This window comes from Hypanus sabinus, chromosome 1, assembly GCF_030144855.1.
Source record: "Hypanus sabinus isolate sHypSab1 chromosome 1, sHypSab1.hap1, whole genome shotgun sequence".
Taxonomy (NCBI): Eukaryota; Metazoa; Chordata; class Chondrichthyes; order Myliobatiformes; family Dasyatidae; genus Hypanus; species Hypanus sabinus.
In genome coordinates this window covers 46,631,557-46,656,128 of record NC_082706.1, presented here as the reverse complement: position 1 = coordinate 46,656,128, position 24,572 = coordinate 46,631,557, and the positions used below count along the sequence as shown (strand labels likewise).

The 24,572-nt window shown below is 52.9% G+C and overlaps 1 protein-coding gene across 4 annotated transcripts in view; it reads right to left on the bottom strand.

The window, feature by feature from the left end:
* Positions 1–6,224: 6,224 nt before the first annotated feature.
* Positions 6,225–24,572, bottom strand: part of LOC132393472 (basal cell adhesion molecule-like) — a 50,477-nt gene continuing 32,129 nt past the window's right edge. For all 4 annotated transcript variants that reach the window (XM_059968758.1, XM_059968768.1, XM_059968750.1 and 1 more), the window contains exons 7-16: positions 24,008–24,132; positions 17,408–17,561; positions 16,380–16,495; positions 14,568–14,709; positions 13,477–13,604; positions 13,264–13,399; positions 10,459–10,494; positions 9,783–9,927; positions 8,004–8,118; positions 6,225–7,760 (exon numbers count right to left, since the gene is read on the bottom strand). In XM_059968758.1, coding sequence (XP_059824741.1) covers positions 7,755–7,760; positions 8,004–8,118; positions 9,783–9,927; positions 10,459–10,494; positions 13,264–13,399; positions 13,477–13,604; positions 14,568–14,709; positions 16,380–16,495; positions 17,408–17,561; positions 24,008–24,132 — 1,103 coding nt within the window. In that variant the 3' untranslated portion in view covers positions 6,225–7,754. The remainder of the gene's footprint in view (positions 7,761–8,003; positions 8,119–9,782; positions 9,928–10,458; positions 10,495–13,263; positions 13,400–13,476; positions 13,605–14,567; positions 14,710–16,379; positions 16,496–17,407; positions 17,562–24,007; positions 24,133–24,572) is intronic.

The window sequence follows — 24,572 nt, the reverse complement described above, 5'->3', positions numbered from 1 at the left end:
TTGTGAGGGACGGTAGCTCTCTGTGTTCTGGGTACTGGGAGCTGGGGTTGTGAGGGACAGCAGCTCTCTGTGTTCTTGGTACTGGGAGCTGGGGTTGTGAGGGACGACAGCTCTGTTCTGGGTACTGGGAGCTGGGGTTGAGAGGGACGGTAGCTCTCAGTGTTCTGGGTACTTGGAGCTGGGGTTGTGAGGGACGGTAGCTCTCTGTGTTCTGGGTACTGGGAGCTGGGGTTGTGAGGGACGGTAGCTCTCAGTGTTCTGGGTACTGGGAGCTGGGGTTGTGAGGGACGGTAGCTCTCAGTGTTCTGGGTACTGGGAGCTGGGGTTGTGAGGGACAGTAGCTCTCAGTGTTCTGGGTACTGGGAGCTGGGGTTGTGAAGGACGGTAGCTCTCTGTGTTCTGGGTACTGGGAGCTGGGGTTGTGTGGGACGGCAGCTCGCAGTGTTCTGGGTACTGGGAGCTGGGGTTGTGAGGGACGACAGCTCTGTTCTGGGTACTGGGAGCTGGGGTTGTGAGGGACGGTAGCTCTCTGTGTTCTGGGTACTGGGAGCTGGGGTTGTGAGGGACAGTAGCTCTCTGTGTTCTGGGTACTGGGAGCTGGGGTTGTGAGGGACGGTAGCTCTCTGTGTTCTGGGTACTGGGAGCTGGGGTTGTGAGGGACGGCAGCTCTCTGTGTTCTGGGAGCTGGGGTTGTGAGGGACAGTAGCTCTCAGTGTTCTGGGTACTGGGAGCTGGGGTTGTGAGGGACGGCAGCTCTCTGTGTTCTGGGAGCTGGGGTTGTGAGGGACAGTAGCTCTCAGTGTTCTGGGTACTGGGAGCTGGGGTTGTGTGGGACGGCAGCTCTCAGTGTTCTGGGTACGGAGCTGGGGTTGTGAGGGACAGTAGCTCTCAGTGTTCTGGGTACGGAGCTGGGGTTGTGAGGGACAGTAGCTCTCAGTGTTCTGGGTACTGGGAGCTGGGGTTGTGAGGGACGGCAGCTCTCAGTGTTCTGGGTACGGAGCTGGGGTTGAGAGGGACGGTAGCTCTCTGTGTTCTGGGTACTGGGAGCTGGGGTTGTGAGGGACGGCAGCTCTCAGTGTTCTGGGTACGGAGCTGGGGTTGTGAGGGACGGTAGCTCTCTGTGTTCTGGGTACTGGGAGCTGGGGTTGTGAGGGAAGACAGCGCTGTTCTGGGTACTGGGAGCTGGGGTTGTGAGGGACGACATCTCTGTTCTGGGTACTGGGAGCTGTGGTTGTGAGGGACGACAGCTCTCTGTGTTCTGGGTACTGGGAGCTGGGGTTGTGAGGGACGGTAGCTCTCAGTGTTCTGGGTACTGGGAGCTGGGGTTGTGAGGGACGGTAGCTCTCAGTGTTCTGGGTACTGGGAGCTGGTTTTGTGAGGGACGGTAGCTCTCAGTGTTCTGGGTACTTTGAGCTGGGGTTGTGAGGGACGGTAGCTCTCTGTGTTCTGGGTACTGGGAGCTGGGGTTGTGAGGGACGGTAGCTCTCAGTGTTCTGGGTACTGGGAGCTGGGGTTGTGAGGGACGGTAGCTCTCAGTGTTCTGGGTACTGGGAGCTGGTTTTGTGAGGGACGGTAGCTCTCAGTGTTCTGGGTACTTTGAGTTGGGGTTGTGAGGGACGGTAGCTCTCTGTGTTCTGGGTACTGGGAGCTGGGGTTGTGAGGGACAGCAGCTCTCTGTGTTCTTGGTACTGGGAGCTGGGGTTGTGAGGGACGACAGCTCTGTTCTGGGTACTGGGAGCTGGGGTTGTGAGGGACTGTAGCTCTCAGTGTTCTGGGTACTGGGAGCTGGGGTTGTGAGGGACAGTAGCTCTCTGTGTTCTGGGTACTGGGAGCTGGGGTTGTGAGGGACGACAGCTCTGTTCTGGGTACTGGGAGCTGGGGTTGTGAGGGACGGTAGCTCTCTGTGTTCTGGGTACTGGGAGCTGGTGTTGTGAGGGACTGTAGCTCTCAGTGTTCTGGGTACTGGGAGCTGGTGTTGTGAGGGACGACAGCTCTCTGTGTTCTGGGTACTGGGAGCTGGGGTTGTGAGGGACAGTAGCTCTCTGTGTTCTGGGTACTGGGAGCTGGGGTTGTGAGGGACGGTAGCTCTCTGTGTTCTGGGTACTGGGAGCTGGGGTTGTGAGGGACGACAGCTCTGTTCTGGGTACTGGGAGCTGGGGTTGTGAGGGACGACAGCTCTGTTCTGGGTACTGGGAGCTGGGGTTGTGAGGGACGGTAGCTCTCTGTGTTCTGGGTACTGGGAGCTGGTGTTGTGAGGGACTGTAGCTCTCAGTGTTCTGGGTACTGGGAGCTGGTGTTGTGAGGGACGACAGCTCTCTGTGTTCTGGGTACTGGGAGCTGGGGTTGTGAGGGACGGTAGCTCTCAGTGTTCTGGGTACTGGGAGCTGGGGTTGTGAGGGATGACAGCTCTCTGTGTTCTGGGTACTGGGAGCTGGGGTTGTGAGGGACGGCAGCTCTCAGTGTTCTGGGTACTGGGAGCTGGGGTTGTGAGGGACGGCAGCTCTCTGTGTTCTGGGTACTGGGAGCTGGGGTTGTGAGGGACGGTAGCTCTCTGTGTTCTGTGTTCTGGGAGCTGGGGTTGTGAGGGACGGTAGCTCTCAGTGTTCTGGGTACTGGGAGCTGGGGTTGTGAGGGACGGCAGCTCTCAGTGTTCTGGGTACTGGGAGCTGGGGTTGTGAGGGACGATAACTCTCAGTGTTCTGGGTACTGGGAGCTGGGGTTGTGAGGGACGGCAGCTCTCTGTGTTCTGGGAGCTGGGGTTGTGAGGGACAGTAGCTCTCAGTGTTCTGGGTACTGGGAGCTGGGGTTGTGAGGGACGGTAGCTCTCAGTGTTCTGTGTACTGGGAGCTGTGGTTGTGAGGGACGGTAGCTCTCAGTGTTCTGGGTACTGGGAGCTGGGGTTGTGAGGGACGACAGCTCTCAGTGTTCTGTGTTCTGGGAGCTGGGGTTGTGAGGGACGGTAGCTCTCTGTGTTCTGGGTACGGAGCTGGTGTTGTGAGGGACGGCAGCTCTCTGTGTTCTGGGTCCTGGGAGCTGGGGTTGTGAGGGACGGCAGCTCTCAGTGTTCTGGGTACTGGGAGCTGGGGTTATGAGGGACGGCAGCTCTCAGTGTTCTGGGTACGGAGCTGCGGTTGTGAGGGACGGTAGCTCTCTGTGTTCTGGGTACTGGGAGCTGGGGTTGTGAGGGACTGTAGCTCTCTGTGTTCTGTGTACTGGGAGCTGGGGTTGTGAGGGACGGCAGCTCTCAGTGTTCTGAGTACTGGGAGCTGGGGTTGTGAGGGACGGCAGCTCTCTGTTTTCTGTGTACTGGGAGCTGGGGTTGTGAGGGACGGCAGCTCTCAGTGTTCTGGGTACTGGGAGCTCAGTGGTGGGGGATGGAAGCCCTCTCTGTGAATGGGCAGAATCTACACCAGCATCTGTTGGCTGACAGAGGCTTTCTCTAATGGCTAATAAACAATTCATCAAACACCACATCATTATCAAAGCAATTCTCTGCCTTGTCCAAGTAATGAGATGGGGGAGGCCACATACAGATTAATTAAATAAAGCAGCACACTTGAGTGAGATTTCACACAGCACTTCACTGCCACACGACTCACAGATGGAGATCTGTAGCCATGTACAGTTATCAGCCGAAGGCACACACACACATATACACGCCAGAGTGAATAGAAGGGAGGGGTCCCATTGGGAGTGCAGATGGCTGGAGGTGAAAAGAGGTGGGCGAGGTCTCTGGGAGTGATTGGGAAGGGGTAACTTCCATTTAGAGTGTGGAAGATGCGAGTGAATGGGGAGAGGTTCTATTGGTGGTGTGGATGGTAGGACAGAATGGGGAGGGTTGGGGTCCCATTGAAAGTGTGGATGATGGGATCGAGTGGGGAGGGATGGGTCCCGTTGATAATGTGGATGGTGGGAGTGAATGGGAAAAATTTCAGTCCATTGGGACTGTGGACAGTGGGAGGGAATAGGAAAGTGTGGGGCCGCATTAGGAGAGCGAAGTGTGGGGTCCTATTGGGAGTGCAGACGGTGGGAGGGAATGGGAAAGCGTGGGGTCCTATTGGGAATGAATGGGATGGGGAGGAGTCCCATCAGAGGGATTGAATGGGAAGGATTCCGGTCCGATTGGGATTGTGGGTGATGGGAGTGAATAAAGAGTGGTGGGGTTGCATTGGGAGTGTGTATGGCGGGAGCAAATGGAAAGGGGTGGATACCGCTAGCAGTGAATGGGGGGAAAAGGGCCCCATTGGGACTGAATGGGGAGGGTTGGGTCCAATCTGGAGTGCGGAAGGTGGGACTGAATTGGGAGGGGTGGGTCCAATCTGGAGTGCGGAAGGTGGGACTGAATGGGGAGGGGTGGGTCCAATCAGGAGTGTGGAAGGTGGGAGTGAATGGGGAGGGGTGGGTCCAATCCGGAGTGTGGAGTGGAGTGTGGAATGTGGGAGTGAATGGGGAGGGGTGGGTCCAATCCGGAGTGTGGAGTGGAGTGTGGAATGTGGGAGTGAATGGGGAGGGGTGGGTCCAATCCGGAGTGTGAAAGGTGGGAGTGAAGAGGCATTAAATCCAGCAGCATGTTGTGATCCTTGCCTCAGTCAGGGTGGTCTTTGCGTAGCTTCCTTGAAGCCCTCAGCGACCCCACTCTCCCACCAGATGGGTCTGTGACATTCCTCACCAGGCTCCCTGGTGTGAGAGATGTCCCACTCCTCATTGACTATGAGCTGAGAGAGCTGAGATCCTGGACCTGGTTCATTTGCAGTCCGTGTCAACATCATGTGGGAATCAGTCCATGTCTGGATGGATCATGTATTCTGGACTGCACCGTGCCATCTCCTTTGGACAGCGACAGAGTGCAGGAGGGACAATCCCATCAAGGCCTCGACCAAAGTGTGCTTCACTGTCTGTAAGGACTAGATGGGCCAAAGGGCCTACGCGTTAAATCTCTATGTGATTCAGGTTATTGTGAGTAATCTCAGCCTCTGATTCTTCAACGCTGAGCTCTAGATTTCTGGTACCAGAGCTTAAAGGTCACCTGAGAGAATCCCAGAGGTTGTGATTCCAAGGGAGGAAAGATCAACAGTTGTACAAGTCCCAGCAGTGGCAATGCCTGATTGAGATCAGTTAACCCCAAAGTGAGACTTGGTTGCAGGAGGGGCAGTACTGGCAGCTCAATGTTCTTGGGTTCTGTTGCTTTAGACATGATAGATTGGGAAGGGTTAAAGGGGAATGGGTGGCATTATTGGTCAGGGAAGATGTTCTCAGACAGGACAGACCCGAGAGCTCATCTACTGGGGCATAGAGAGGTGGAACTGAGGAATAAGAAAGGAATAACAGTATTAATGGGGCTACGTTATAGACCACCCAATAGTCAGCAGGATTTAGAGAAGCAAGTTTTTAGAGTGATAGCAGACAGTTGCAAGAAACATAAGGTTGTGATAGTAGGTGACTTTAACTTCCCACCTATTGACTGGGACTGGATAGGATAGTCCGTCAAGTGTTCAGGGAAGTTTCTTTAATCGATCTATAGAGATCTCAGTTGGAGAGAATGCAATACTGGATTTCCTAATAGGGAACAATACAGGGCAGGTGACAAATGTGCATGTAATGGAACACTTTGGAGTTTAGGATGGGGTAACTGGGGTTTAGGATCGTGGTGTTTGAGGACAGTCAATTCTGGGGTTAAGGATGGTTCAGTCCCAGGATTTAGAATGGGTTTCTTGAGGTTTAGGGTGGTCAGTCCTGGGTTTAAGATGGGGATCCTGGAGCTTAGCGTGGCTGGTGTCAGGATTTAGGATGGAGTGTCACTGGAATTAGGTTAGGGGAGGTCCCATGGTTTAGAACAGTTGGTTTCTGGCTTTAGGATGGGTGATCCACAGCTCAGGATGGTGGACCCAGGATTTAGGAAAGAGGCTCCTACAACTATAAGAGCAGAGTTAGGCCATTCAGCCCATTAGTCTGCTTATTAGACTCAAGAAGATATCAATCTCTGCTTTAAATATACCCAATCTTTTAGCCTCTTAGCAGTCGATGACAAGGAATCCACAGATTCACCACCATCTTCCAATCCATTCTGGCCACGTCATCCTCCTATGCTTCCCATCTCCTGTTCCCCTCTCTCCTCTCACCTCCTCAATGATCATCAGTGAAACTCTGAGGGTTTAGCATCAGTCACACTAATACCAGCCCCGGTGTGGGCACTGAATGTGAAATAAGAGACAGGAGGCAAGTGGTGACACACACAGCGTCTGTTACACCAGTGTCTGTAAACCGCGTCTGTTACACCAGTGTTTGTTAATAGATTCCAACATCTGTCACTTTGATGTCTGTTACACCAATGTCTATTACACAACCCAACTCTACACAACACACAGTATATACAGAGCACGACACAGGCTGAGAGAGGGTACCAGTTGGGTTCAAAGCCACAGTCAATGGTGGGGGTACGAGGAGGGGTCAGGGAGGAAGGGGGGGTTTGGGTAGGGGAAGCAGGGGAGGGAGGGGCAAGAGTGGTGATATATTGGAGGATGGGAGATCCACTGTGTCTGTTGAACACCCACAATGAATATAGTCCCATTGAAGGAGAGAGAGGCAGGAAGGGAGAGGGGGAGGGGACAGAAGGGAACAGAAGAGCGAATGGGTGTTGTTGGAGAGGGAGATGGGTGTTAGGAAGTGGAGAGATTTGGCAGTGGATCATGCAGGATGGGTATTATGACCATGGGGTGAGGAAGTGAAGGAGGTGAGAAACAAGGTTGTGGACGGAATTGACCATTTGCCAGGCCAGGGTTAGACAGACAGTCCCGCAGTGGTCAGTCCAGGCTGAGGTACTGGCAAGGTGTCCAGGTGCGTGGGGGGAAGTCCCATTGACCACTGTGGCTCAGGGTCTGAGAGGGTCATCCTGATGCAGAACTGAGGGAATGGGTATGAAAGGAGTGGGGAGGTGAGGCAATCAAAACCCTCTCTGGGTCCCTTCTCGTTAAAAAAAACATCAAGCACGAACAGTGGAAAGATGGCAGTCAGATCTCGTCATCACAAACTCTGAGCACTGAGGAATCGGGCACCAACATGGTTATATCCTGTACAGGTCGGACTTCCTCCAATCAACCAAAAGGGCAAGAGGCACAGGTCTGAGAGTAGGGATGTACTCTAATTGGGTAACACACTGTCATGGGGGTAAGCAATCTCTGCACCGTTCCATCACACACTCCCGGGGTCAGACACAGTGAAGCTCCCTCTGCACCGTTCCTCACACACTCCCGGCGTCAGACACAGAGTGAATCTCCCTCCACACTGTCCCATCACACACTCCCGGGGTCAGACACAGAGTGAAGCTCCCTCTGCACCGTCCCATCACACAGTCCCAGGGTCAGACACAGAGTGAAACTGCCTGCATACTGTCCCATCACAAACTTCTGGGTCACAGAGTATGTCTCTGCAACATCCCTCTTGGCCAGTGTGTGCCCATAAGAGTCGGACTGTAGAGGGGAGGAGTGGGCAGACCCAGTGCGGAGCACAGACTGAGCTGCAGTCTCGAGGTGTGTTGGGGTTGGGTCAGAGTGAGGAGAGTCTTGGAGCCCAGTGTTTGTGGTAAGGAGTTCGACTGGCTCTGCTTTGACAGAAGACAGTGTTAGGAAGTTGTCCATCTGGTGAGAGAGTGGTGGGCAGAGACAGGCCTGGTCCCTTACCACAGCATCACTCTCTCCCTCATCCCTTGAGTCTGTAGCTCCTCCATGCTCCTCCTGGGTGTGTGAGCAGGTCCAGACCTAGCGCTGGAGACAGAGAGACAGGGTTAGTAGGGCAGAGATGGACCGAGTGTCCAAGAGAGCAGGGTAATTGGCAGCACTGGGAAATGTCTGGGTCTGGTCAGCAAACACCTCCGTACACACGTCTGGGGTTGGATCTCGGCAGGACAGAACAGGAACGAGTCTGGGAAAGGTCGGAGACGGGTCGTACATAGGTCGGCAACCGGATAATCTGAGACCGGTCTGAATCCTGGGATAGCGCCATCTCACCCTGTCTGGCCCAGGCCTCCTCTCTGTGTTAACACCCAGGAGCCCAGAGGTTTCTGCTGATTGGCCCGACTTCATCTCCACTACAATGTCATCATTCCTGACCTCTGTGTGAACCCTAGGAGAGGAAAGAAGGCGCAAGATTGGTCAGTCCAGTTCCAACAACATTACGTTCCCGACCCAAACCGCCTTTACGCCACTCTCACTGAGGTGGAGGTGAGGTGGGAGCTCACATTTCCGACCCCACTCTGAACATCATTCCCATTCACCTCAGCAAGGAGATGTGAGGATACTGCCCCCGTCAGCTGCACAAGACCAGGGGGTCCAGTGTCAGAATGACGGTCAGTCGTCCAGGGAATTACGGAGTCTCAATGTGTCCAGGAGGGATTTCTGGACACTGAGGAAATGGAGGGGGTATAGTTTCTGATGCTGTGGCTTGTGATCCTGCAGGACGTCCTTTGCAACTCTGTCACCCGGTTCACAGCATGGACACCAATGCTGGGCACGGTACTCGAACCAGAGGCTAACAAAGTATAAATGTCCCCAAATTATATCAACACCTCCCTGCTCTTCCACTCCGCACCGTGGCTAAGGAAGTGCAGTGGTATGGACTCTTTCTCAGGCTGTCTCCCCCAAGCTGAGTGGCAACAGACCATTAGCCAACCGAGATGAGAATCGTCGTGCAGATCTGAGGGGGATCCCAAGCCTGCAAACCCCTCCCTGCCCCCACCTTCAGCCTCCCTGGTCCCTCAGCTGGGTTGTGAGACTCCTCTGATAATTACGCAGCATCATTAAATACACATTAGAACTGGTCTGCCAGCGCACAGCGTTTGGACAGGCAGCCTCAGCGCATCTAATGAGATCCGCTGGGATTATCGCAGACGGCAGTGAGTGTGACATCTGTATCAAGCAAGGTACACGCAACGCCCTGGGGCTATGTTCCCCTCACTGCTCCCTCTAGAGCTAATCCTCCAACACCTCCCCCCCTCCTCTGGCACGGACCAGTGACACGTTCAGGCTGCCTGTGCCCAAACGCTATGTGCTGGGAAATGGTGTATCCCACAAAGCAGCAAGCCTGGGCCAGCTTTCATCTCATCTCTCCTCTCTCTCTGTTTCTCGCCTCCTTCACTGCCCCTTCTCCATTTTTGACTCTCCATCTCCCCTCTTTCTTTCTGACCCTGCACCAGCCCCTCTCTCTTTCTCTTTTCCCATCTATCTTTCCCCATCTCTCTGTTCCCTTCTCTCCTTTCCCTCTTTCTCTCCTTCTCTTTATCTCTTTATCCCCTTGCTGCCTGCCTTTCAATCTGTCCGACCTGTCCCTCTCTATCTTTGTCTCCTTCTGCCCTGTCTTCACCTCCCCAGCCGCTCCCTGTCTCTGTCTCTCCGTTCTGCAATCCTACCCCCCCCACCTCAGCTGCATCCCCCTCCTCTCTCCGTCTCTGGATATCTCCCTCTCAAATGCTCTCCCTCTGCAGGCGGTTAAGAACTAGAGGCCACAGATCTAAGGTGAGATGGGGGAAATTACTAGGAACCTGAGGGGCAACTATTTCACCCAGAGGTTGGTTTGTAAATGAAATGAGCTGCCAGAGGAAGTGATCAAGGAGGGAACATTGAAAAGACACTTGGACAGGAGTGCGGATAGCAAAGGTTTAGAGGGATATGGGACAAACACTGGAAAATATGGATGAGTTGTTTTTATGCGGTATGTCAGTGTAACCCTCCTCCACATTCTCTCTCTCCCCACCCACACTCCCAGGAATGCTCCATGCCTCTGGTACTCACGTGTCTGTTTTCTCGGAGCTGCCACAGCGGAGCATGCCCCTCCTGTGCAGGCAGTAGAGCAGGCCGACCACCACCAGGAGCAGAACCACACAGACCACCACTACTATCACCACCACACCGCCTCCGGCCTCCTGCTCCTGGCTCCCTGCAGAGAGAGCGAGAGCAAGCCGGTCACAGGGATGGAGGACACAGGGACAGAGTGGGGGAGAGGTTTAAGGAGACTGAGAGGGAAGAAGTGGGAGGAAGTCACAGAGTGGGAGAGAGGGAGAAGGAGAGCATGAGTGAGAGGAAGGGAGTGAGGGAGATGACAGAGGGAGAGAAAATGACAGGATTAAAGTGAATGAGTGAGAAGGAAAAAGAGGCTGAGAGAAGAAAACAAAATAGAAAAAGAACAAGAGAGAGCGTGAATAGAGAGAGGGAAATTGAGAATTCGAGGAAGACAGAGACAGAATTATGAGGAGGGGTGTAGGGGCCAGATGGGCTCATAGAGACGGGGAGGGGTGTAGGGGACACAGAGATAGGGAGAGATGTAGGGACTGGTACAGAGAAGGGGAGCAGTGGTGGGGGAGGTGAAATCCCACCATAATCATTATGAGGTTCATGAGAGCACTTGGGGGGCAATTAGAAAAGTGTCTGTGGATCAGACACTTACCTCCAGAGAGGGTCACACACTTACCTCCAGTTGATACGGGGGCCTTGCTGGTGGGAGGAACTGGAAGAGAGAAACACCGGGATGAGGGATTAATCCAGATACCACATACCAGAATTTTCCCTTTGACTTTTCTCTACCTGGTGACAAACCTCCTACCTTCCACCACACACTCACTCCTCCCTCCTTATCTCACCCTCCCTTTTCCACTCTCTCCTCATACACCTCCCTCAAAAAAGAACATAAGAACATAAGAAATAAGAGCTGGATTAGGCCATCTGACCCAGCAAGCCTGCTCCACCATTCATAAGATCATGTCTGATCTGAGCATGGTCTCATCTCCACATACCTGCCTTTTCCCCATAACCTTTAATTTCACTACTACGCAAAAATCCATCCAACCTTGTCTTTAAATATATTTACTGAGGTAGCCTCCACTGCTTCATTGGGCAGAGAATTCACCACTCTCTGAGAAAAGCTGCATCTCCTCATCTTTGTTTGAAATCTACTCCCCCAAATCTCGAGGCTACATCTCCTAGTTCTGGTCTCACCTACCAGTGGAAACAGCTTTCCTGCCTCTATCATATCCATCCCTGTCATAATTTTATATGTTTCTATAAGATCTCCTCTCATATCTTCTGAATTCCAGTGAGTACAGTCCCAGGCAACTCAATCTCTCCTCATAGTCCAACCACCTCATCTCTGGAATCAACCTGGTGAACTTCCTGCGCACTGCCTCCAAAACCAGTATACCCTTCCTCAGATACCGGCATACAGTACTCCAGATGTGGCCCCACCGGTACCTTATACATTTGTAGCATAACCTCCCTGCTCTTAAATTCAATCCCTCTAGTAATGAAGGCCAACATTCCCTTTGCTTTCTTGATAGTCCACTGCAGATGCAAACCAACCTTTTGCAATTCTTGCACAAGCACTCCCAAGTCACCCAGCAAAGCAGCATGCTGCAGTCTTTTGCCATTTAAATAATAACCTGATCTTTCATTTTTTTCTTCCAAAGTGGACGACCTCACATTTATCAACATTGTACTCCATCTGCCAGACCCTTGCCCACTCACTTAACTTATCTATATCTCTGCAGACTCTCAGTATTCTCTGGACAATTTGCTTTTCCACTCAATTTAGTTCACCAGCAAACTTAGATGCACATTCTCGGTCCCCCCTTCCGGATCGTTAATGTATATCATGAACAGTTGCGGGCCCAGCACCGACCCCCTGAGGCACACCGCTCATCACTGATTAACAACCAGAGTAACACCCATGTATCCCAACTCTCTGCTTTCTATTGGTTAACCAATTCTCTAACCATGCTAATACATCACCTGCAACTTTGTGCATCCTTATCTTCTGGTAGTCTTTTATGTGACACCTTACTGAAAGCCTTCTAGAAATCCAAGTAAATAACATCCATCTGTTCCCCTCTATCCACTGTGCTCATTATATCCTCAAAGAACTCCAGTAAGTTTGTCAAACAGGACCTGTCTTTGCTGAATCCATGCTGCATCTGTCTGATGGATCCATTTCTTTCCAGATGCCTTGTTTTTTCTTTAATGATCGCTTCATGCTTTTTTCCAACAGTTGTTAAACTAACTGGCCTATGGTTACGTGCCTTTTGCCTACATCTTTTTTTGAACAGTGGTGTGACATTCGCCTTCTTCCAATCCACCGGGACCTGACCAGAGTCCAGAGAATTTTGGTAAAATTATCACCAAAGCCTCAACTACAACCTCTGCCATATCTTTCAATACCCTGGGCTACACTCCATCAGGTTCACAAGTTTGCTCAGCACTACCTCTTTAGTGATAGCTATTGTTTCGACACTGTGGTGAACTACATATACCTGTCTGGACACGCCCCCCCCCCCCAGCTGACTGCTCCTGTGGCTCCTCCCACAGACCCCAGTATAATGGCGATTGGAGACACAGCCCCTTCCTCAGTCTCCAGGATGTTGTGTGATGGTCACTTGCTGCTTGTGCTTTCTTCCAGCCAATAAAAGCCTACCTTAACCCACGTCTCAGAGTTATTGATGGTGCATTAGACACCCTCACCTCCCATTGCATCCATATCATCTCTCTGTCATTTTAGAAGTGCCCTCCACTGTGAAGACCGACACAAGATAGTCATTCAGAGCCTCATCCATTTCCTCACTAACTAATATCAATTCCCCTTTCTCATCTTCCAAGGGACCCACATTCACTTTGGCCACCTTTTTCTGCTTTATTTCATTATAAAAACTTTTACTAATTGTTTTTATATTTTGTGCTGGTTTATTTTCATAATCTATCTTCCCTTTCGTTACTGCTGGCTTAGTGTTTGATTGTTGCTTTTTAAAGTTTTCCTAACCTTCCAGTGACCCACTACTCTTAGTGACTTTTAACGCACGAGATTTTAGTTTGATGTCTTCATTTATTTCCTTAGTTATCCAAGGCTGGCTCTCCCCACCTTTACTGTCTTTGCTTTTAACTTTTCATTGAACACCATGAAAAATCTCTTTGAAAGTCTTACACTGTTCCTCAACCATCCCACCATACAGCCTGTGTTCCAAGTCTACCCTATCCAATTCCTCCCTCATCCCATTGTAGTCTCCCTTGTTTAGGCATAATACACTGGTTTTAGATCAAACATGTACCCCTCCCGAAACCTCTCTCCCTCACTCACCCAGTCTGGTCTAGCCCGCTCACCACCCTCCTCCCCCCTTCTATTTGTCCCTCACCCTCATCAAATCACTTCCCTACCTTCCCTGTTCTCTCCCTCCACATCACCCTCAACCCCCCCCCCTCAGGCCCCCCCGCAGCGACATCACTCCTCACATACCAATGGATAGCTGGAAATGCCGTTGGCTCCATCCATGCTTGTTGCTGGCATTACAGAACACACCAGTCTGGGCTAGTATTGAGCTGACGGGCAGAGAGACCTTACTGACCACCATCTGATCCAAGGAGCTCACCACCTGGAGAAAGGCAGACAGGGTCACAGAGGGTCAACACCCCACACCCTGGCTGACTACGAGAGGGGAACACTACCTACCGGCTGTTTATCGATGCTCCAGGTGATCTTGGGGCTGGGGTGGCCCGAGGAGGAGCAGGTGAGAATGATGCGCTCACCCTCCTTCTGCACTGTCAGCTTCATTGGTGTTGTCTCCATGGAGGGTCTCCCTGCGGTGGGGGGGAGAACATTGGAGACGTGACACAGTCCACAAAGAAGTGTCCCATCGCAACCCACCCTGTTCTGAACCCCACCCGCACCATCCTAAACCCATCCAGTCCTGATACGAATCACAGCCCAGACCAATACTCAGACTCACAACCCAACCTGTCTCTGAGACCTCCTCTGATCCCCTATACATTTCTCCATCTCTGTATCTCTCTCTGACTCCACACTCCCTGTCTCTGAGACCCCTTCCAGCCCCTACAGACCTCACCATCTCTGTAAACCCTACTGTCCCCTCAACCCCTCACCATCTCTGTAATCCCTACTGTCCCCTCAACCCCTCACCATCTCTGTAACACCTAGTGACCCCCCACACCCCTTCCCATCCACAAACCTTTCTGGCCCCTACACACCTCACTGTCTCTGTTACCCCGTTTGTCCCCTACACACCTTGCTGTCTCTGTAACCCCGTCTGTCCCCTACACAGCTCGCTCTCTCTGTAACCCCGTTTGTCCCCTACACACCTTGCTGTCTCTGTAACCCCGTCTGTCCCCTACACAGCTCGCTCTCTCTGTAACCCCGTTTGTCCCCTACACACCTCGCTGTCTCTGTAACCCCGTCTGTCCCCTACACAGCTCGCTCTCTCTGTAACCCCGTTTGTCCCCTACACACCTCGCTGTCTCTGTAACCCCGTCTGTCCCCTACACAGCTCGCTCTCTCTGTAACCCCGTTTGTCCCCTACACACCTCGCTGTCTCTGTAACCCCTTCTGGCCCCTACACACCTCGCTTTCTCTGTAACCCCGTTTGTCCCCTACACACCTCGCTGTCTCTGTAACCCCTTCTGGCCCCTACACACCTCGCTTTCTCTGTAACCCCTTCTGGCCCCTACACACTTCGCTGTCTCTGTAACCCCTTCTGGCCCCTACACACCTCCCCACCTCTGTAAACATTACCCACTCCTCCTCACCTTCAACGAGAATCTTCAGTTGCCGTGTTGTGACCAGCCCGCGGACAGAGGGCACACTCGCCTCACACACGTATGTCCCACTTGACTTGTAGCCCACTTTCCTGAGGCTGAGGGTCCCAGAGTGTGAGAGGTGTTCTTTGCCCTGAAACAAATGGGAACTGATTGACAGCTAACCGATCCCCACGAAGTCGTGGCTATCCAGGTTGGATGGCAGGAAGACAGGTGTATTTGGAGTGTTGTGTGCAGTTCTGGTCGCTGCCCTTTCAGGAAGGATGTGAATACTTTGGGGAGGGTGCAGTGTGGCTGAGAGGGCATTAAGGTCTATGGAGAGATTGGACAAACGAGGGTTGTTTCCTCTGGAGCGATGGAGACTAAGTGGAAACCTGATAAAGGTTTATAAGATGACAAGAGGCAGAAGAAATGCTTAGAAGGCGTGCATTTAACATGAGACGGAATAACTTCAAAGTAGATGAGTGGGACAAGTTTTGTTACACTGACAGTAAAGGCTGCCGGGAGTGTTGGTTGGGGCAGATGCAATAATAGTGTTAGGCAGACACATGAATGTACAGGATGGAGGGATATGGATCATGTGCAGACATAAGGGATTAGGTTTAATTCAGCTTCATGTTTGGCACAGACATTTTGGGCTGATGGCTCTGTTCCTGTGCTCAATGTTCTATGCATTGTGTATTGTATATTGTAAATTGTGTGTTATATGATGTGTATTGTCTATTGGCGCGCGGCCTAGTGGATAAGGCATCTGTCTAGTGATCTGAAGGTCACTGGTTTGAGCCTCAGCTGAGGCAGAGTGTTGTGTCCTTGAGCAAGGCACTTAACCACACATTGCTCTGCGATGACACTGGTGCCAAGCTGCATGGGTCCTAGTTCCCTTCCCTTGGACAACATCGGTGGCGTGGAGGGGGGAAGGTTTGCAGCTTGGGCAACTGCTGGTCTCCCATACAACCCTGCTCAGGCCTGCACCCTGGAAACCTTCCAAGGCGCAAATCCATGGTCTCACTGGACTAATGGATGCCTATAATTGTGTATTGTATGTTCAATTGTGTTATTCATAGATCATTGTATTGTGCATTATGTATTATATATTGTGCACTGCGTGCTGTATATTATATGTTGTGTGTTGTGCATTCTGCATTGTGTTTGTGTGGTGTTAATCATCACTTTATTTGGTACATCTGTTCACCTGCTCATTAATGCAAATATTTAATCAGCCAATCATGAGTCAGCAACTCAATTGCCTATAAGCACACAGACATGGTCAAGAGGTCCAGTTGTTGTTCAGACCAAACACCAGAACGGGGGAGGAATGTGATCTAAGTGACCTTGACTGTGGAATGATTGTTGGTGCCAGACAGGGTGGTTTGAATATCTTAAAACCTGTTGATTTCCTGGGATTTTTACACACAGCAGTCTCTGGAATTTCCAGAGAATGGTGCAGCAAACAAGAAATTGTCCAGTGGGTGGGAGTTCTGCCTTGGGAGAGAGGTCAGAGGAGAATGGCCAGACTGGTTCAAGCTGACAGGAAGGCAGGTGGCAGTAACTCATGTCACAACAGAGATTTGCAGAAGAGCATCTCTGAATACACGTGTCAAACCTTGAAGTGGATGGGCCACAGCAGCAGAAGACCAGGCAGATACACTCAGTGGCCGTTCTATCAGCTGAACAGGAGGTTCCTAATGTATGTTATGTGCAGGCTTCATGAGTTGTGTATTGTATGTTGTGTGGTATGTCCTGTGTGCTGCATGTTCCTTGCTGTGCGTTGTGTTGCGTGTTGCATACTGTAGGGCCACTAACCTTCCTCCAAATGATCTTGGGTGTGTCTGAGCCCTCTGAGGAACAGGAAACCTCGACATCCTGTCCCAGATGGACAGTGAGCGGGCTTTTGCTGGTCAGTACCGGAGGCTGCAGGTCTGTCGGAGGGACAGAGATAGGAGTTAAGTTCAGCCCAACTGTTCCCCTGCAGCTCAACCCCTCACGAACCCCACCATGATCAAGCTGTGGAGTAAGGGGCCCTTCGGTCATCAGTTCTACCAGTCTGCTGGAGGAAAGAGAGGCCAGTTAAGCACAGCCATCGGCCCAGTGCTCAGCTCCACTATAGATCAGCTGCATCACCACAAACTCCACACCCCAGCACTGGTGAATTCCCATTCCACTCAGAAATGACTGGTATCCCACAGGTAATTGGAATTCACCGGGCACCCGTTATTCAGGTATCTCCAATGGGTCTTCTCCCTCACCCCCACCAAACCTCCAAAACTATAGAGACACAGGGAGACAGTGAGAGGAGTGGGAGGAGAGAAGGGACTGAAGCACCAGAGAGAGGGGGTAGAAGGGTGTAAAGAGGGGGAGAAGGGTATAGGAAGGGAGGATGAGGGTGTAGAGAGGGGGAGGAGGGTGTAGACAGGGAGGATGAGAGGGGGAGGAGGGGAGATTGAGAGAGGCTGAGATGAGGACAGAGGGGGAGAAGAGAGAATAGGGAGAGTGTGGGAGAGAGTTTAAGGGAGAGACGGAGGAAAAAGGGTGAGATGAGGAGGTGGGGAGTGAGGGGAGTTGGGAGGGAAGAGATGCAGAGAAAAAAAGAATTGAGGGATATGGGGAGAGGAAAAAGTGAGAAGAATGTGAGAGGAGATTGAGAAGAGAGTAGGCAGAAGGTGAGAGAGGCAGGGTGAGGAGGGAGATGTTGAGAGGGCAAACAGTGAGAGGAGAGTGATTAAGGTGGGGAGAAAGGTGAGTAGTGAGGGAGTGAGGGGTACATAGGGGGAGAGAGATGGAGATGTGGGTGTGGATTGGAGGAGGGAAGGGGGAAGGGCAGACGGCCTTACAGTGCACAAAGATGGAGATGTCCTTCTTCAGCACATCTGGTGGGGCATCGAAGTCCAACGCCTCACAGCGGTAGGTACCACTGTCGTTCCTTGACACATCCTTCAATATCAACAGCCCGTCTTTACTGGTAAGGATTTCGTGCTCCTCATCATCCTGTGTACAGGAAGAGCTGTATCTGTCAACAGGCAGAGCGCTACCATCGAGGGGATGACCATCACCAGAGAAACGGCAGGGTGACAGCTACTGAAAATCGGGATGATTGTCCAGCAACAGGTAGAGGGCCAATTACCCAATTAAATGACTAGCACAGGGCTGACCTCCCAGCAAAGGGGCAGCTCAAAAGACCAAGAGCAAGGATAAAAGAAATGACACTCAAACCTCCTCATTGTAACTTGAGTTTGATACATGCCCACATGCCTCACTGTAACACTGACACACCCCTCATTGTAACACTGACACTCCCCACACCCCTCAACGTAACACTGACACACCCCACACCCCTCATTGTAACATTGACACACCCCTCACTGTAACACTGACACACCCCACACCTCTCACTGTAACACTGACACACCCCACACCATAACACTGACACATACCACACCCCACACCGTAACACTGACACACTCCCCACCCCTCACCGTAACACTGACACACCCCTCACTGTAACACTGACACTCCCCACACCCCTCAACGTAACACTGACACACCCCACACCCCTCATTGTAACACTGACACACCCTTCACTGTAACACTGACACTCCCCACACCCCTCAACGTAACACTGACACACCCCACACCCCTCATTGTAACACTGACACACCCCTCACTGTAACACTGACACTCCCCACACCCCTCAACGTAACACTGACACACCCCACACCGTAACACTGACACACACCACACCCCTCATTGTAACACTGACACACCCCTCACTGTAACACTGACACTCCCCACACCCCTCAACGTAACACAGACACACCCCTCACCGTAACACTGACACACCCCACACCCCTCATTGTAACACTGACACAACCCTCACTGTAACACTGACACACCCCTCACTGTAACACTGACACTCCCCACACCCCTCAACGTAACACTGACACACCCCACACCGTAACACTGACACACACCACACCCGTCATTGTAACACTGACACACCCCTCACTGTAACACTGACACTCACCACACCCCTCAACGTAACACAGACACACCCCTCACCGTAACACTGACACACCCCACACCCCTCATTGTAACACTGACACACCCCTCACTGTAACACTGACACTCCCCACACCCCTCAACGTAACACTGACACACCCCACACCCCTCATTGTAACACTGACACACCCCTCACTGTAACACTGACACACCCCACACCTCTCACTGTAACACTGACACACCCCACACCATAACACTGACACACCCCACACCGTAACACTGACACACACCACACCCCACACCGTAACACTGACACACTCCCCACCCCTCACCGTAACACTGACACACCCCACACCTCTCACTGTAACACTGACACACCCCACACCATAACACTGACACACCCCACACCCCTCATTGTAACACTGACACACCCCTCACTGTAACACTGACACTCCCCACACCCCTCAACGTAACACAGACACACCCCTCACCGTAACACTGACACACCCCACACCCCTCATTGTAACACTGACACAACCCTCACTGTAACACTGACACACCCCTCACTGTAACACTGACACTCCCCACACCCCTCAACGTAACACTGACACACCCCACACCGTAACACTGACACACACCACACCCGTCATTGTAACACTGACACACCCCTCACTGTAACACTGACACTCCCCACACCCCTCAACGTAACACAGACACACCCCTCACCGTAACACTGACACACCCCACACCCCTCATTGTAACACTGACACACCCCTCACTGTAACACTGACACTCCCCACACCCCTCAACGTAACACTGACACACCCCACACCCCTCATTGTAACACTGACACACCCCTCACTGTAACACTGACACACCCCACACCTCTCACTGTAACACTGACACACCCCACACCATAACACTGACACACCCCACACCGTAACACTGACACACACCACACCCCACACCGTAACACTGACACACTCCCCACCCCTCACCGTAACACTGACACACCCCACACCTCTCACTGTAACACTGACACACCCCACACCATAACACTGACACACCCCACACCCCTCATTGTAACACTGACACACCCCTCACTGTAACACTGACACACTCCCCACCCCTCACCGTAACACTGACACACCCCACACCCCTCACCGTAACACTGACACACCCCACACCATAACACTGACACACCCCACACCCCTCACTGTAACACTGACACACCCCACACCGTAACACTGACACACCCCTCACCGTAACACTGACACTCCCCACACCCCTCACTGTAACACTGACACTCCCCACATCCCTCACCGTAACACTGACACACTCCCCACCCCTCACCGTAACACTGACACACCCCACACCATAACACTGACACACCCCACACCCCACACCATAACACTGACGCACCCCACACCATAACACTGACACACCCCACACCGTAACACTGACGCACCCCACACCATAACACTGACACACCCCACACCCCTCACTGTAACACTGACACTCCCCACACCCCTCACTGTAACAGACACACCCCACACCATAACACTGACACACCCCACACCGTAACACTGACACACTCCACACCCCTCACTGTAACACTGACACACCCCACACCGTAACACTGACACACACCTCACCGTAACACTGACACTCCCCACCCCTCACTGTAACAGACACATCCCTCACCGTAACACTGACACACCCCACACCCCTCACCGTAACACTGACACACTCCCCACCCCTCACCGTAAAACTGACACACCCCACACCCCTCACTGTAACAGACACACCCCTCACCGTAACACTGACACACCCCACACCCCTCACTGTAACGCTGACACACCACATCACTGTAACGCTGACACACCCCTCACCATAACACTGACACTCCCCACCACTCACCGTAACACTGACACACCCCACACCATAACACTGACACACCCCACACCTCTCACTGTAACACTGACACACCCCACACCATAACACTGACACACCCCACACCGTAACACTGACACACTCCACACCCCACACCGTAACACTGACACACTCCCCACCACACACCGTAACACTGACACACCCCACACCTCTCACAGTAACACTGACACACCCCACACCATAACACTGACACACCCCACACCGTAACACTGACACACACCACACCCCACACCGTAACACTGACACACTCCCCACCCCTCACTGTAACACTGACACACCCCACACCATAACAATGACACACCCCACACCCCTCACTGTAACACTGACACACTCCCCACCCCTCACCGTAAACCTGACACACCCCACACCCCTCACTGTAACACTGACACTCCCCACACCCCTCACCGTAACACTGACACACCCCACACCATAACACTGACACTCCCCACACCCCACACCATAACACTGACGCACCCCACACCATAACACTGACACACCCCACACCGTAACACTGACGCACCCCACACCATAACACTGACACACCCCACACCCCTCACTGTAACAGACACACCCCACACCATAACACTGACACACCCCACACCCCTCACCATAACACTGACACACCCCACACCCCTCACTGTAACACTGACTCACCCCACACCGTAACAGTGACACACCCCACAACCCTCACTCTAACACTGACACTCCCCACACCCCTCACTGTAACAGACACACCACACACCATAACACTGACACACCCCACACCCCTCACTGTAACACTGACTCACCCCACACCATAACACTGACACACCCCACACCCCTCACTGTAACACTGACTCACCCCACACCATAACACTGACACACCCCACACCCCTCACTGTAACACTGACACACCCCTCACCGTAACACTGACACACCCCACACCCCTCACCGTAACACTGACACACCCCACACCTCTCACAGTAACACTGACACACCCCACACCGTAACACTGACACACCCCTCACCGTAACACTGACACTCCCCACACCCCTCACTGTAACACTGACACACCCCACACCCCTCATTGTAACACTGACACACCCCTCACTGTAACACTGACACACCCCACACCGTAACACTGACACTCCCCACCCCTCACTGTAACAGACACATCCCTCACCGTAACACTGACACACCCCACACCCCTCACCGTAACACTGACGCACCCCACACCATAACACTGACACACCCCACACCGTAACACTGACGCACCCCACACCATAACACTGACACACCCCACACCCCTCACTGTAACAGACACACCCCACACCATAACACTGACACACCCCACACCCCTCACCATAACACTGACACACCCCACACCCCTCACTGTAACACTGACTCACTCCACACCGTAACAGTGACACACCCCACACCCCTCACTGTAACACTGACACTCCCCACACCCCTCACTGTAACAGACACACCTCACACCATAACACTGACACACCCCACACCCCTCACTGTAACACTGACTCACCCCACACCGTAACACTGACACACCCCACACCCCTCACTGTAACACTGACACACCCCACACCGTAACACTGACACACCCCTCACCGTAACACTGACACTCCCCACACCCCTCACTGTAACACTGACACACCCCACACCCCTCATTGTAACACTGACACACCCCTCACTGTAACACTGACACACCCCACACCGTAACACTGACACTCCCCACCCCTCACTGTAACAGACACATTCCTCACCGTAACACTGACACACCCCACACCCCTCACCGTAACACTGACACACTCCCCACCCCTCACCGTAACACTGACACACCCCACACCATAACACTGACACACCCCACACCCCTCACTGTAACACTGACACACTCCCCACCACTCACCGTAACACTGACACACCCCACACCGTAACACTGACACACCCCTCACCGTAACACTGACACTCCCCACACCCCTCACCGTAACACTGACACCCCCTCACCGTAACACTGACACTCCCCACACCCCTCACTGTAACACTGACACACCCCTCACCGTAACACTGACACTCCCCACACCCCTCACTGTAACACTGACACACCCCTCACCGTAACACTGACACTCCCCACACCCCTCACTGTAACACTGACACACCCCTCACCGTAACACGGACACTCCCCACACCCCTCACCGTAACACTGACACACCCCACACCCCTCACCGTAACACTGACACACTCCCCACCCCTCACCGTAACACTGACACACTCCACACCATAACACTGACACACCCCACACCCCTCACTGTAACACTGACACACTCCCCACCACTCACCGTAACACTGACACACCCCACACCGTAACACTGACACACCCCTCACCGTAACACTGACACTCCCCACACCCCTCACCGTAACACTGACACACCCCTCACTGTAACACTGACACACCCCTCACCGTAACACTGACACTCCCCACACCCCTCACTGTAACACTGACACACCCCACACCCCTCACCGTAACACTGACACACCCCTCACCGTAACACTGACACACCCCTCACCGTAACACTGACACTCCCCACACCATAACACTGACACACCCCTCACCGTAACACTGACACTCCCCAGACCATAACACTGACACACCCCTCACCGTAACACTGACACACCCCTCACCGTTACACTGACACTCCCCACACCCCTCACCGTAACACTGACACACCCCTCACCGTAACACTGACACTCCCCGCACCCCTCGCTGTAACACTGACACACCCCTCACTGTAACACTGACACACCACACACCCCTCACCGTAACACTGACACTCCCCACACCCCTCACCGTAACACTGACACTCCCCTCGCCCCTCACTGTAGCAGACACACTTCCATCCTCTAAACCAGAGTTTCTCAATCTCTACACCAGGAATTCCCTCTCTCTACAACAGGGTTTGCCACCCTCTACACCAGGTATACCCACCCTGTGCACTGGGGCCTCCCACCCTCTACACCAGGTATACCCACCCTGTGCACTGGGGCCTCCCACCCTGTACACCAGGTATACCCACCCTGTGCACTGGGGCCTCCCACCCTGTACACCAGGTATACCCACCCTGTGCACTGGGGCCTCCCACCCTGTACACCAGGAGATTCCACTGCCTACACCAGTAATACCCTCCCTCTACACCAGGAATTCCCAACCAGGGTTTCCCAACCTGGTTCCACAGATCTCTTGCTTAATGATATTGGTTCATGGCATGCAGAAGTTTGGGACCCCTGTTCAACACCATCCAAATTGCCACCACTCTTTGTTTCATTTGCAAATTTACTGACTCATCTATATTTTTATTTGAGTCACTTGGAAGACAATCATGATTTACCCCATATCCTTTGTCGTTCTCTCCCCCGATCCTACAAATCAGGCCCCCACCTGGAATTCACCACCTCCTCCTCCCCTCACCCACCCGTCGCCATGGACTCACCACCACTCTGTACAGGATGTACTCAGGCTGAGGGAATCCATCTGCCGTGCATCGCATCCGCACATCATCCCCCTCCTTGATGTCTGTGTCCGAGCCAAGGTTAAAGGTCACGTGTTCAGTGTGGTCTGTGGGCAAGGTGCGGGTTAGCGTCAGTGGGTGAGGGGCCTATCCCGCAATGGGGATGGAACCGCGCACCCTCTGTGGGGTCGGGGAGACGTCCCACCCAACTGATCACATTCCGGCCACCCCCAATAATCAATAGTTTTATCCCACACATGCAGCCTTCTTCATCGCCACGCACACACACCTCATCCTGCAACCCCACACTCACTCTCACCCGCAGTAGCGCCGTCGTCCCCTCACAACCCACCCTCAGCTTTTACCCTCCCACACCCGTTTCACCCTCCTTGTCCGCCCTCCAGGCTCTTCACACCATACACATTCCAACCGTCTGGCTCGATCGCTACCCAACTTCTCCACTTTCCCCATTCCCCTACCCACTGAACAGCACCCCTCATCTCCAAACGACCATATACTACCCCAACAACTGCCCCATTGTTCACTG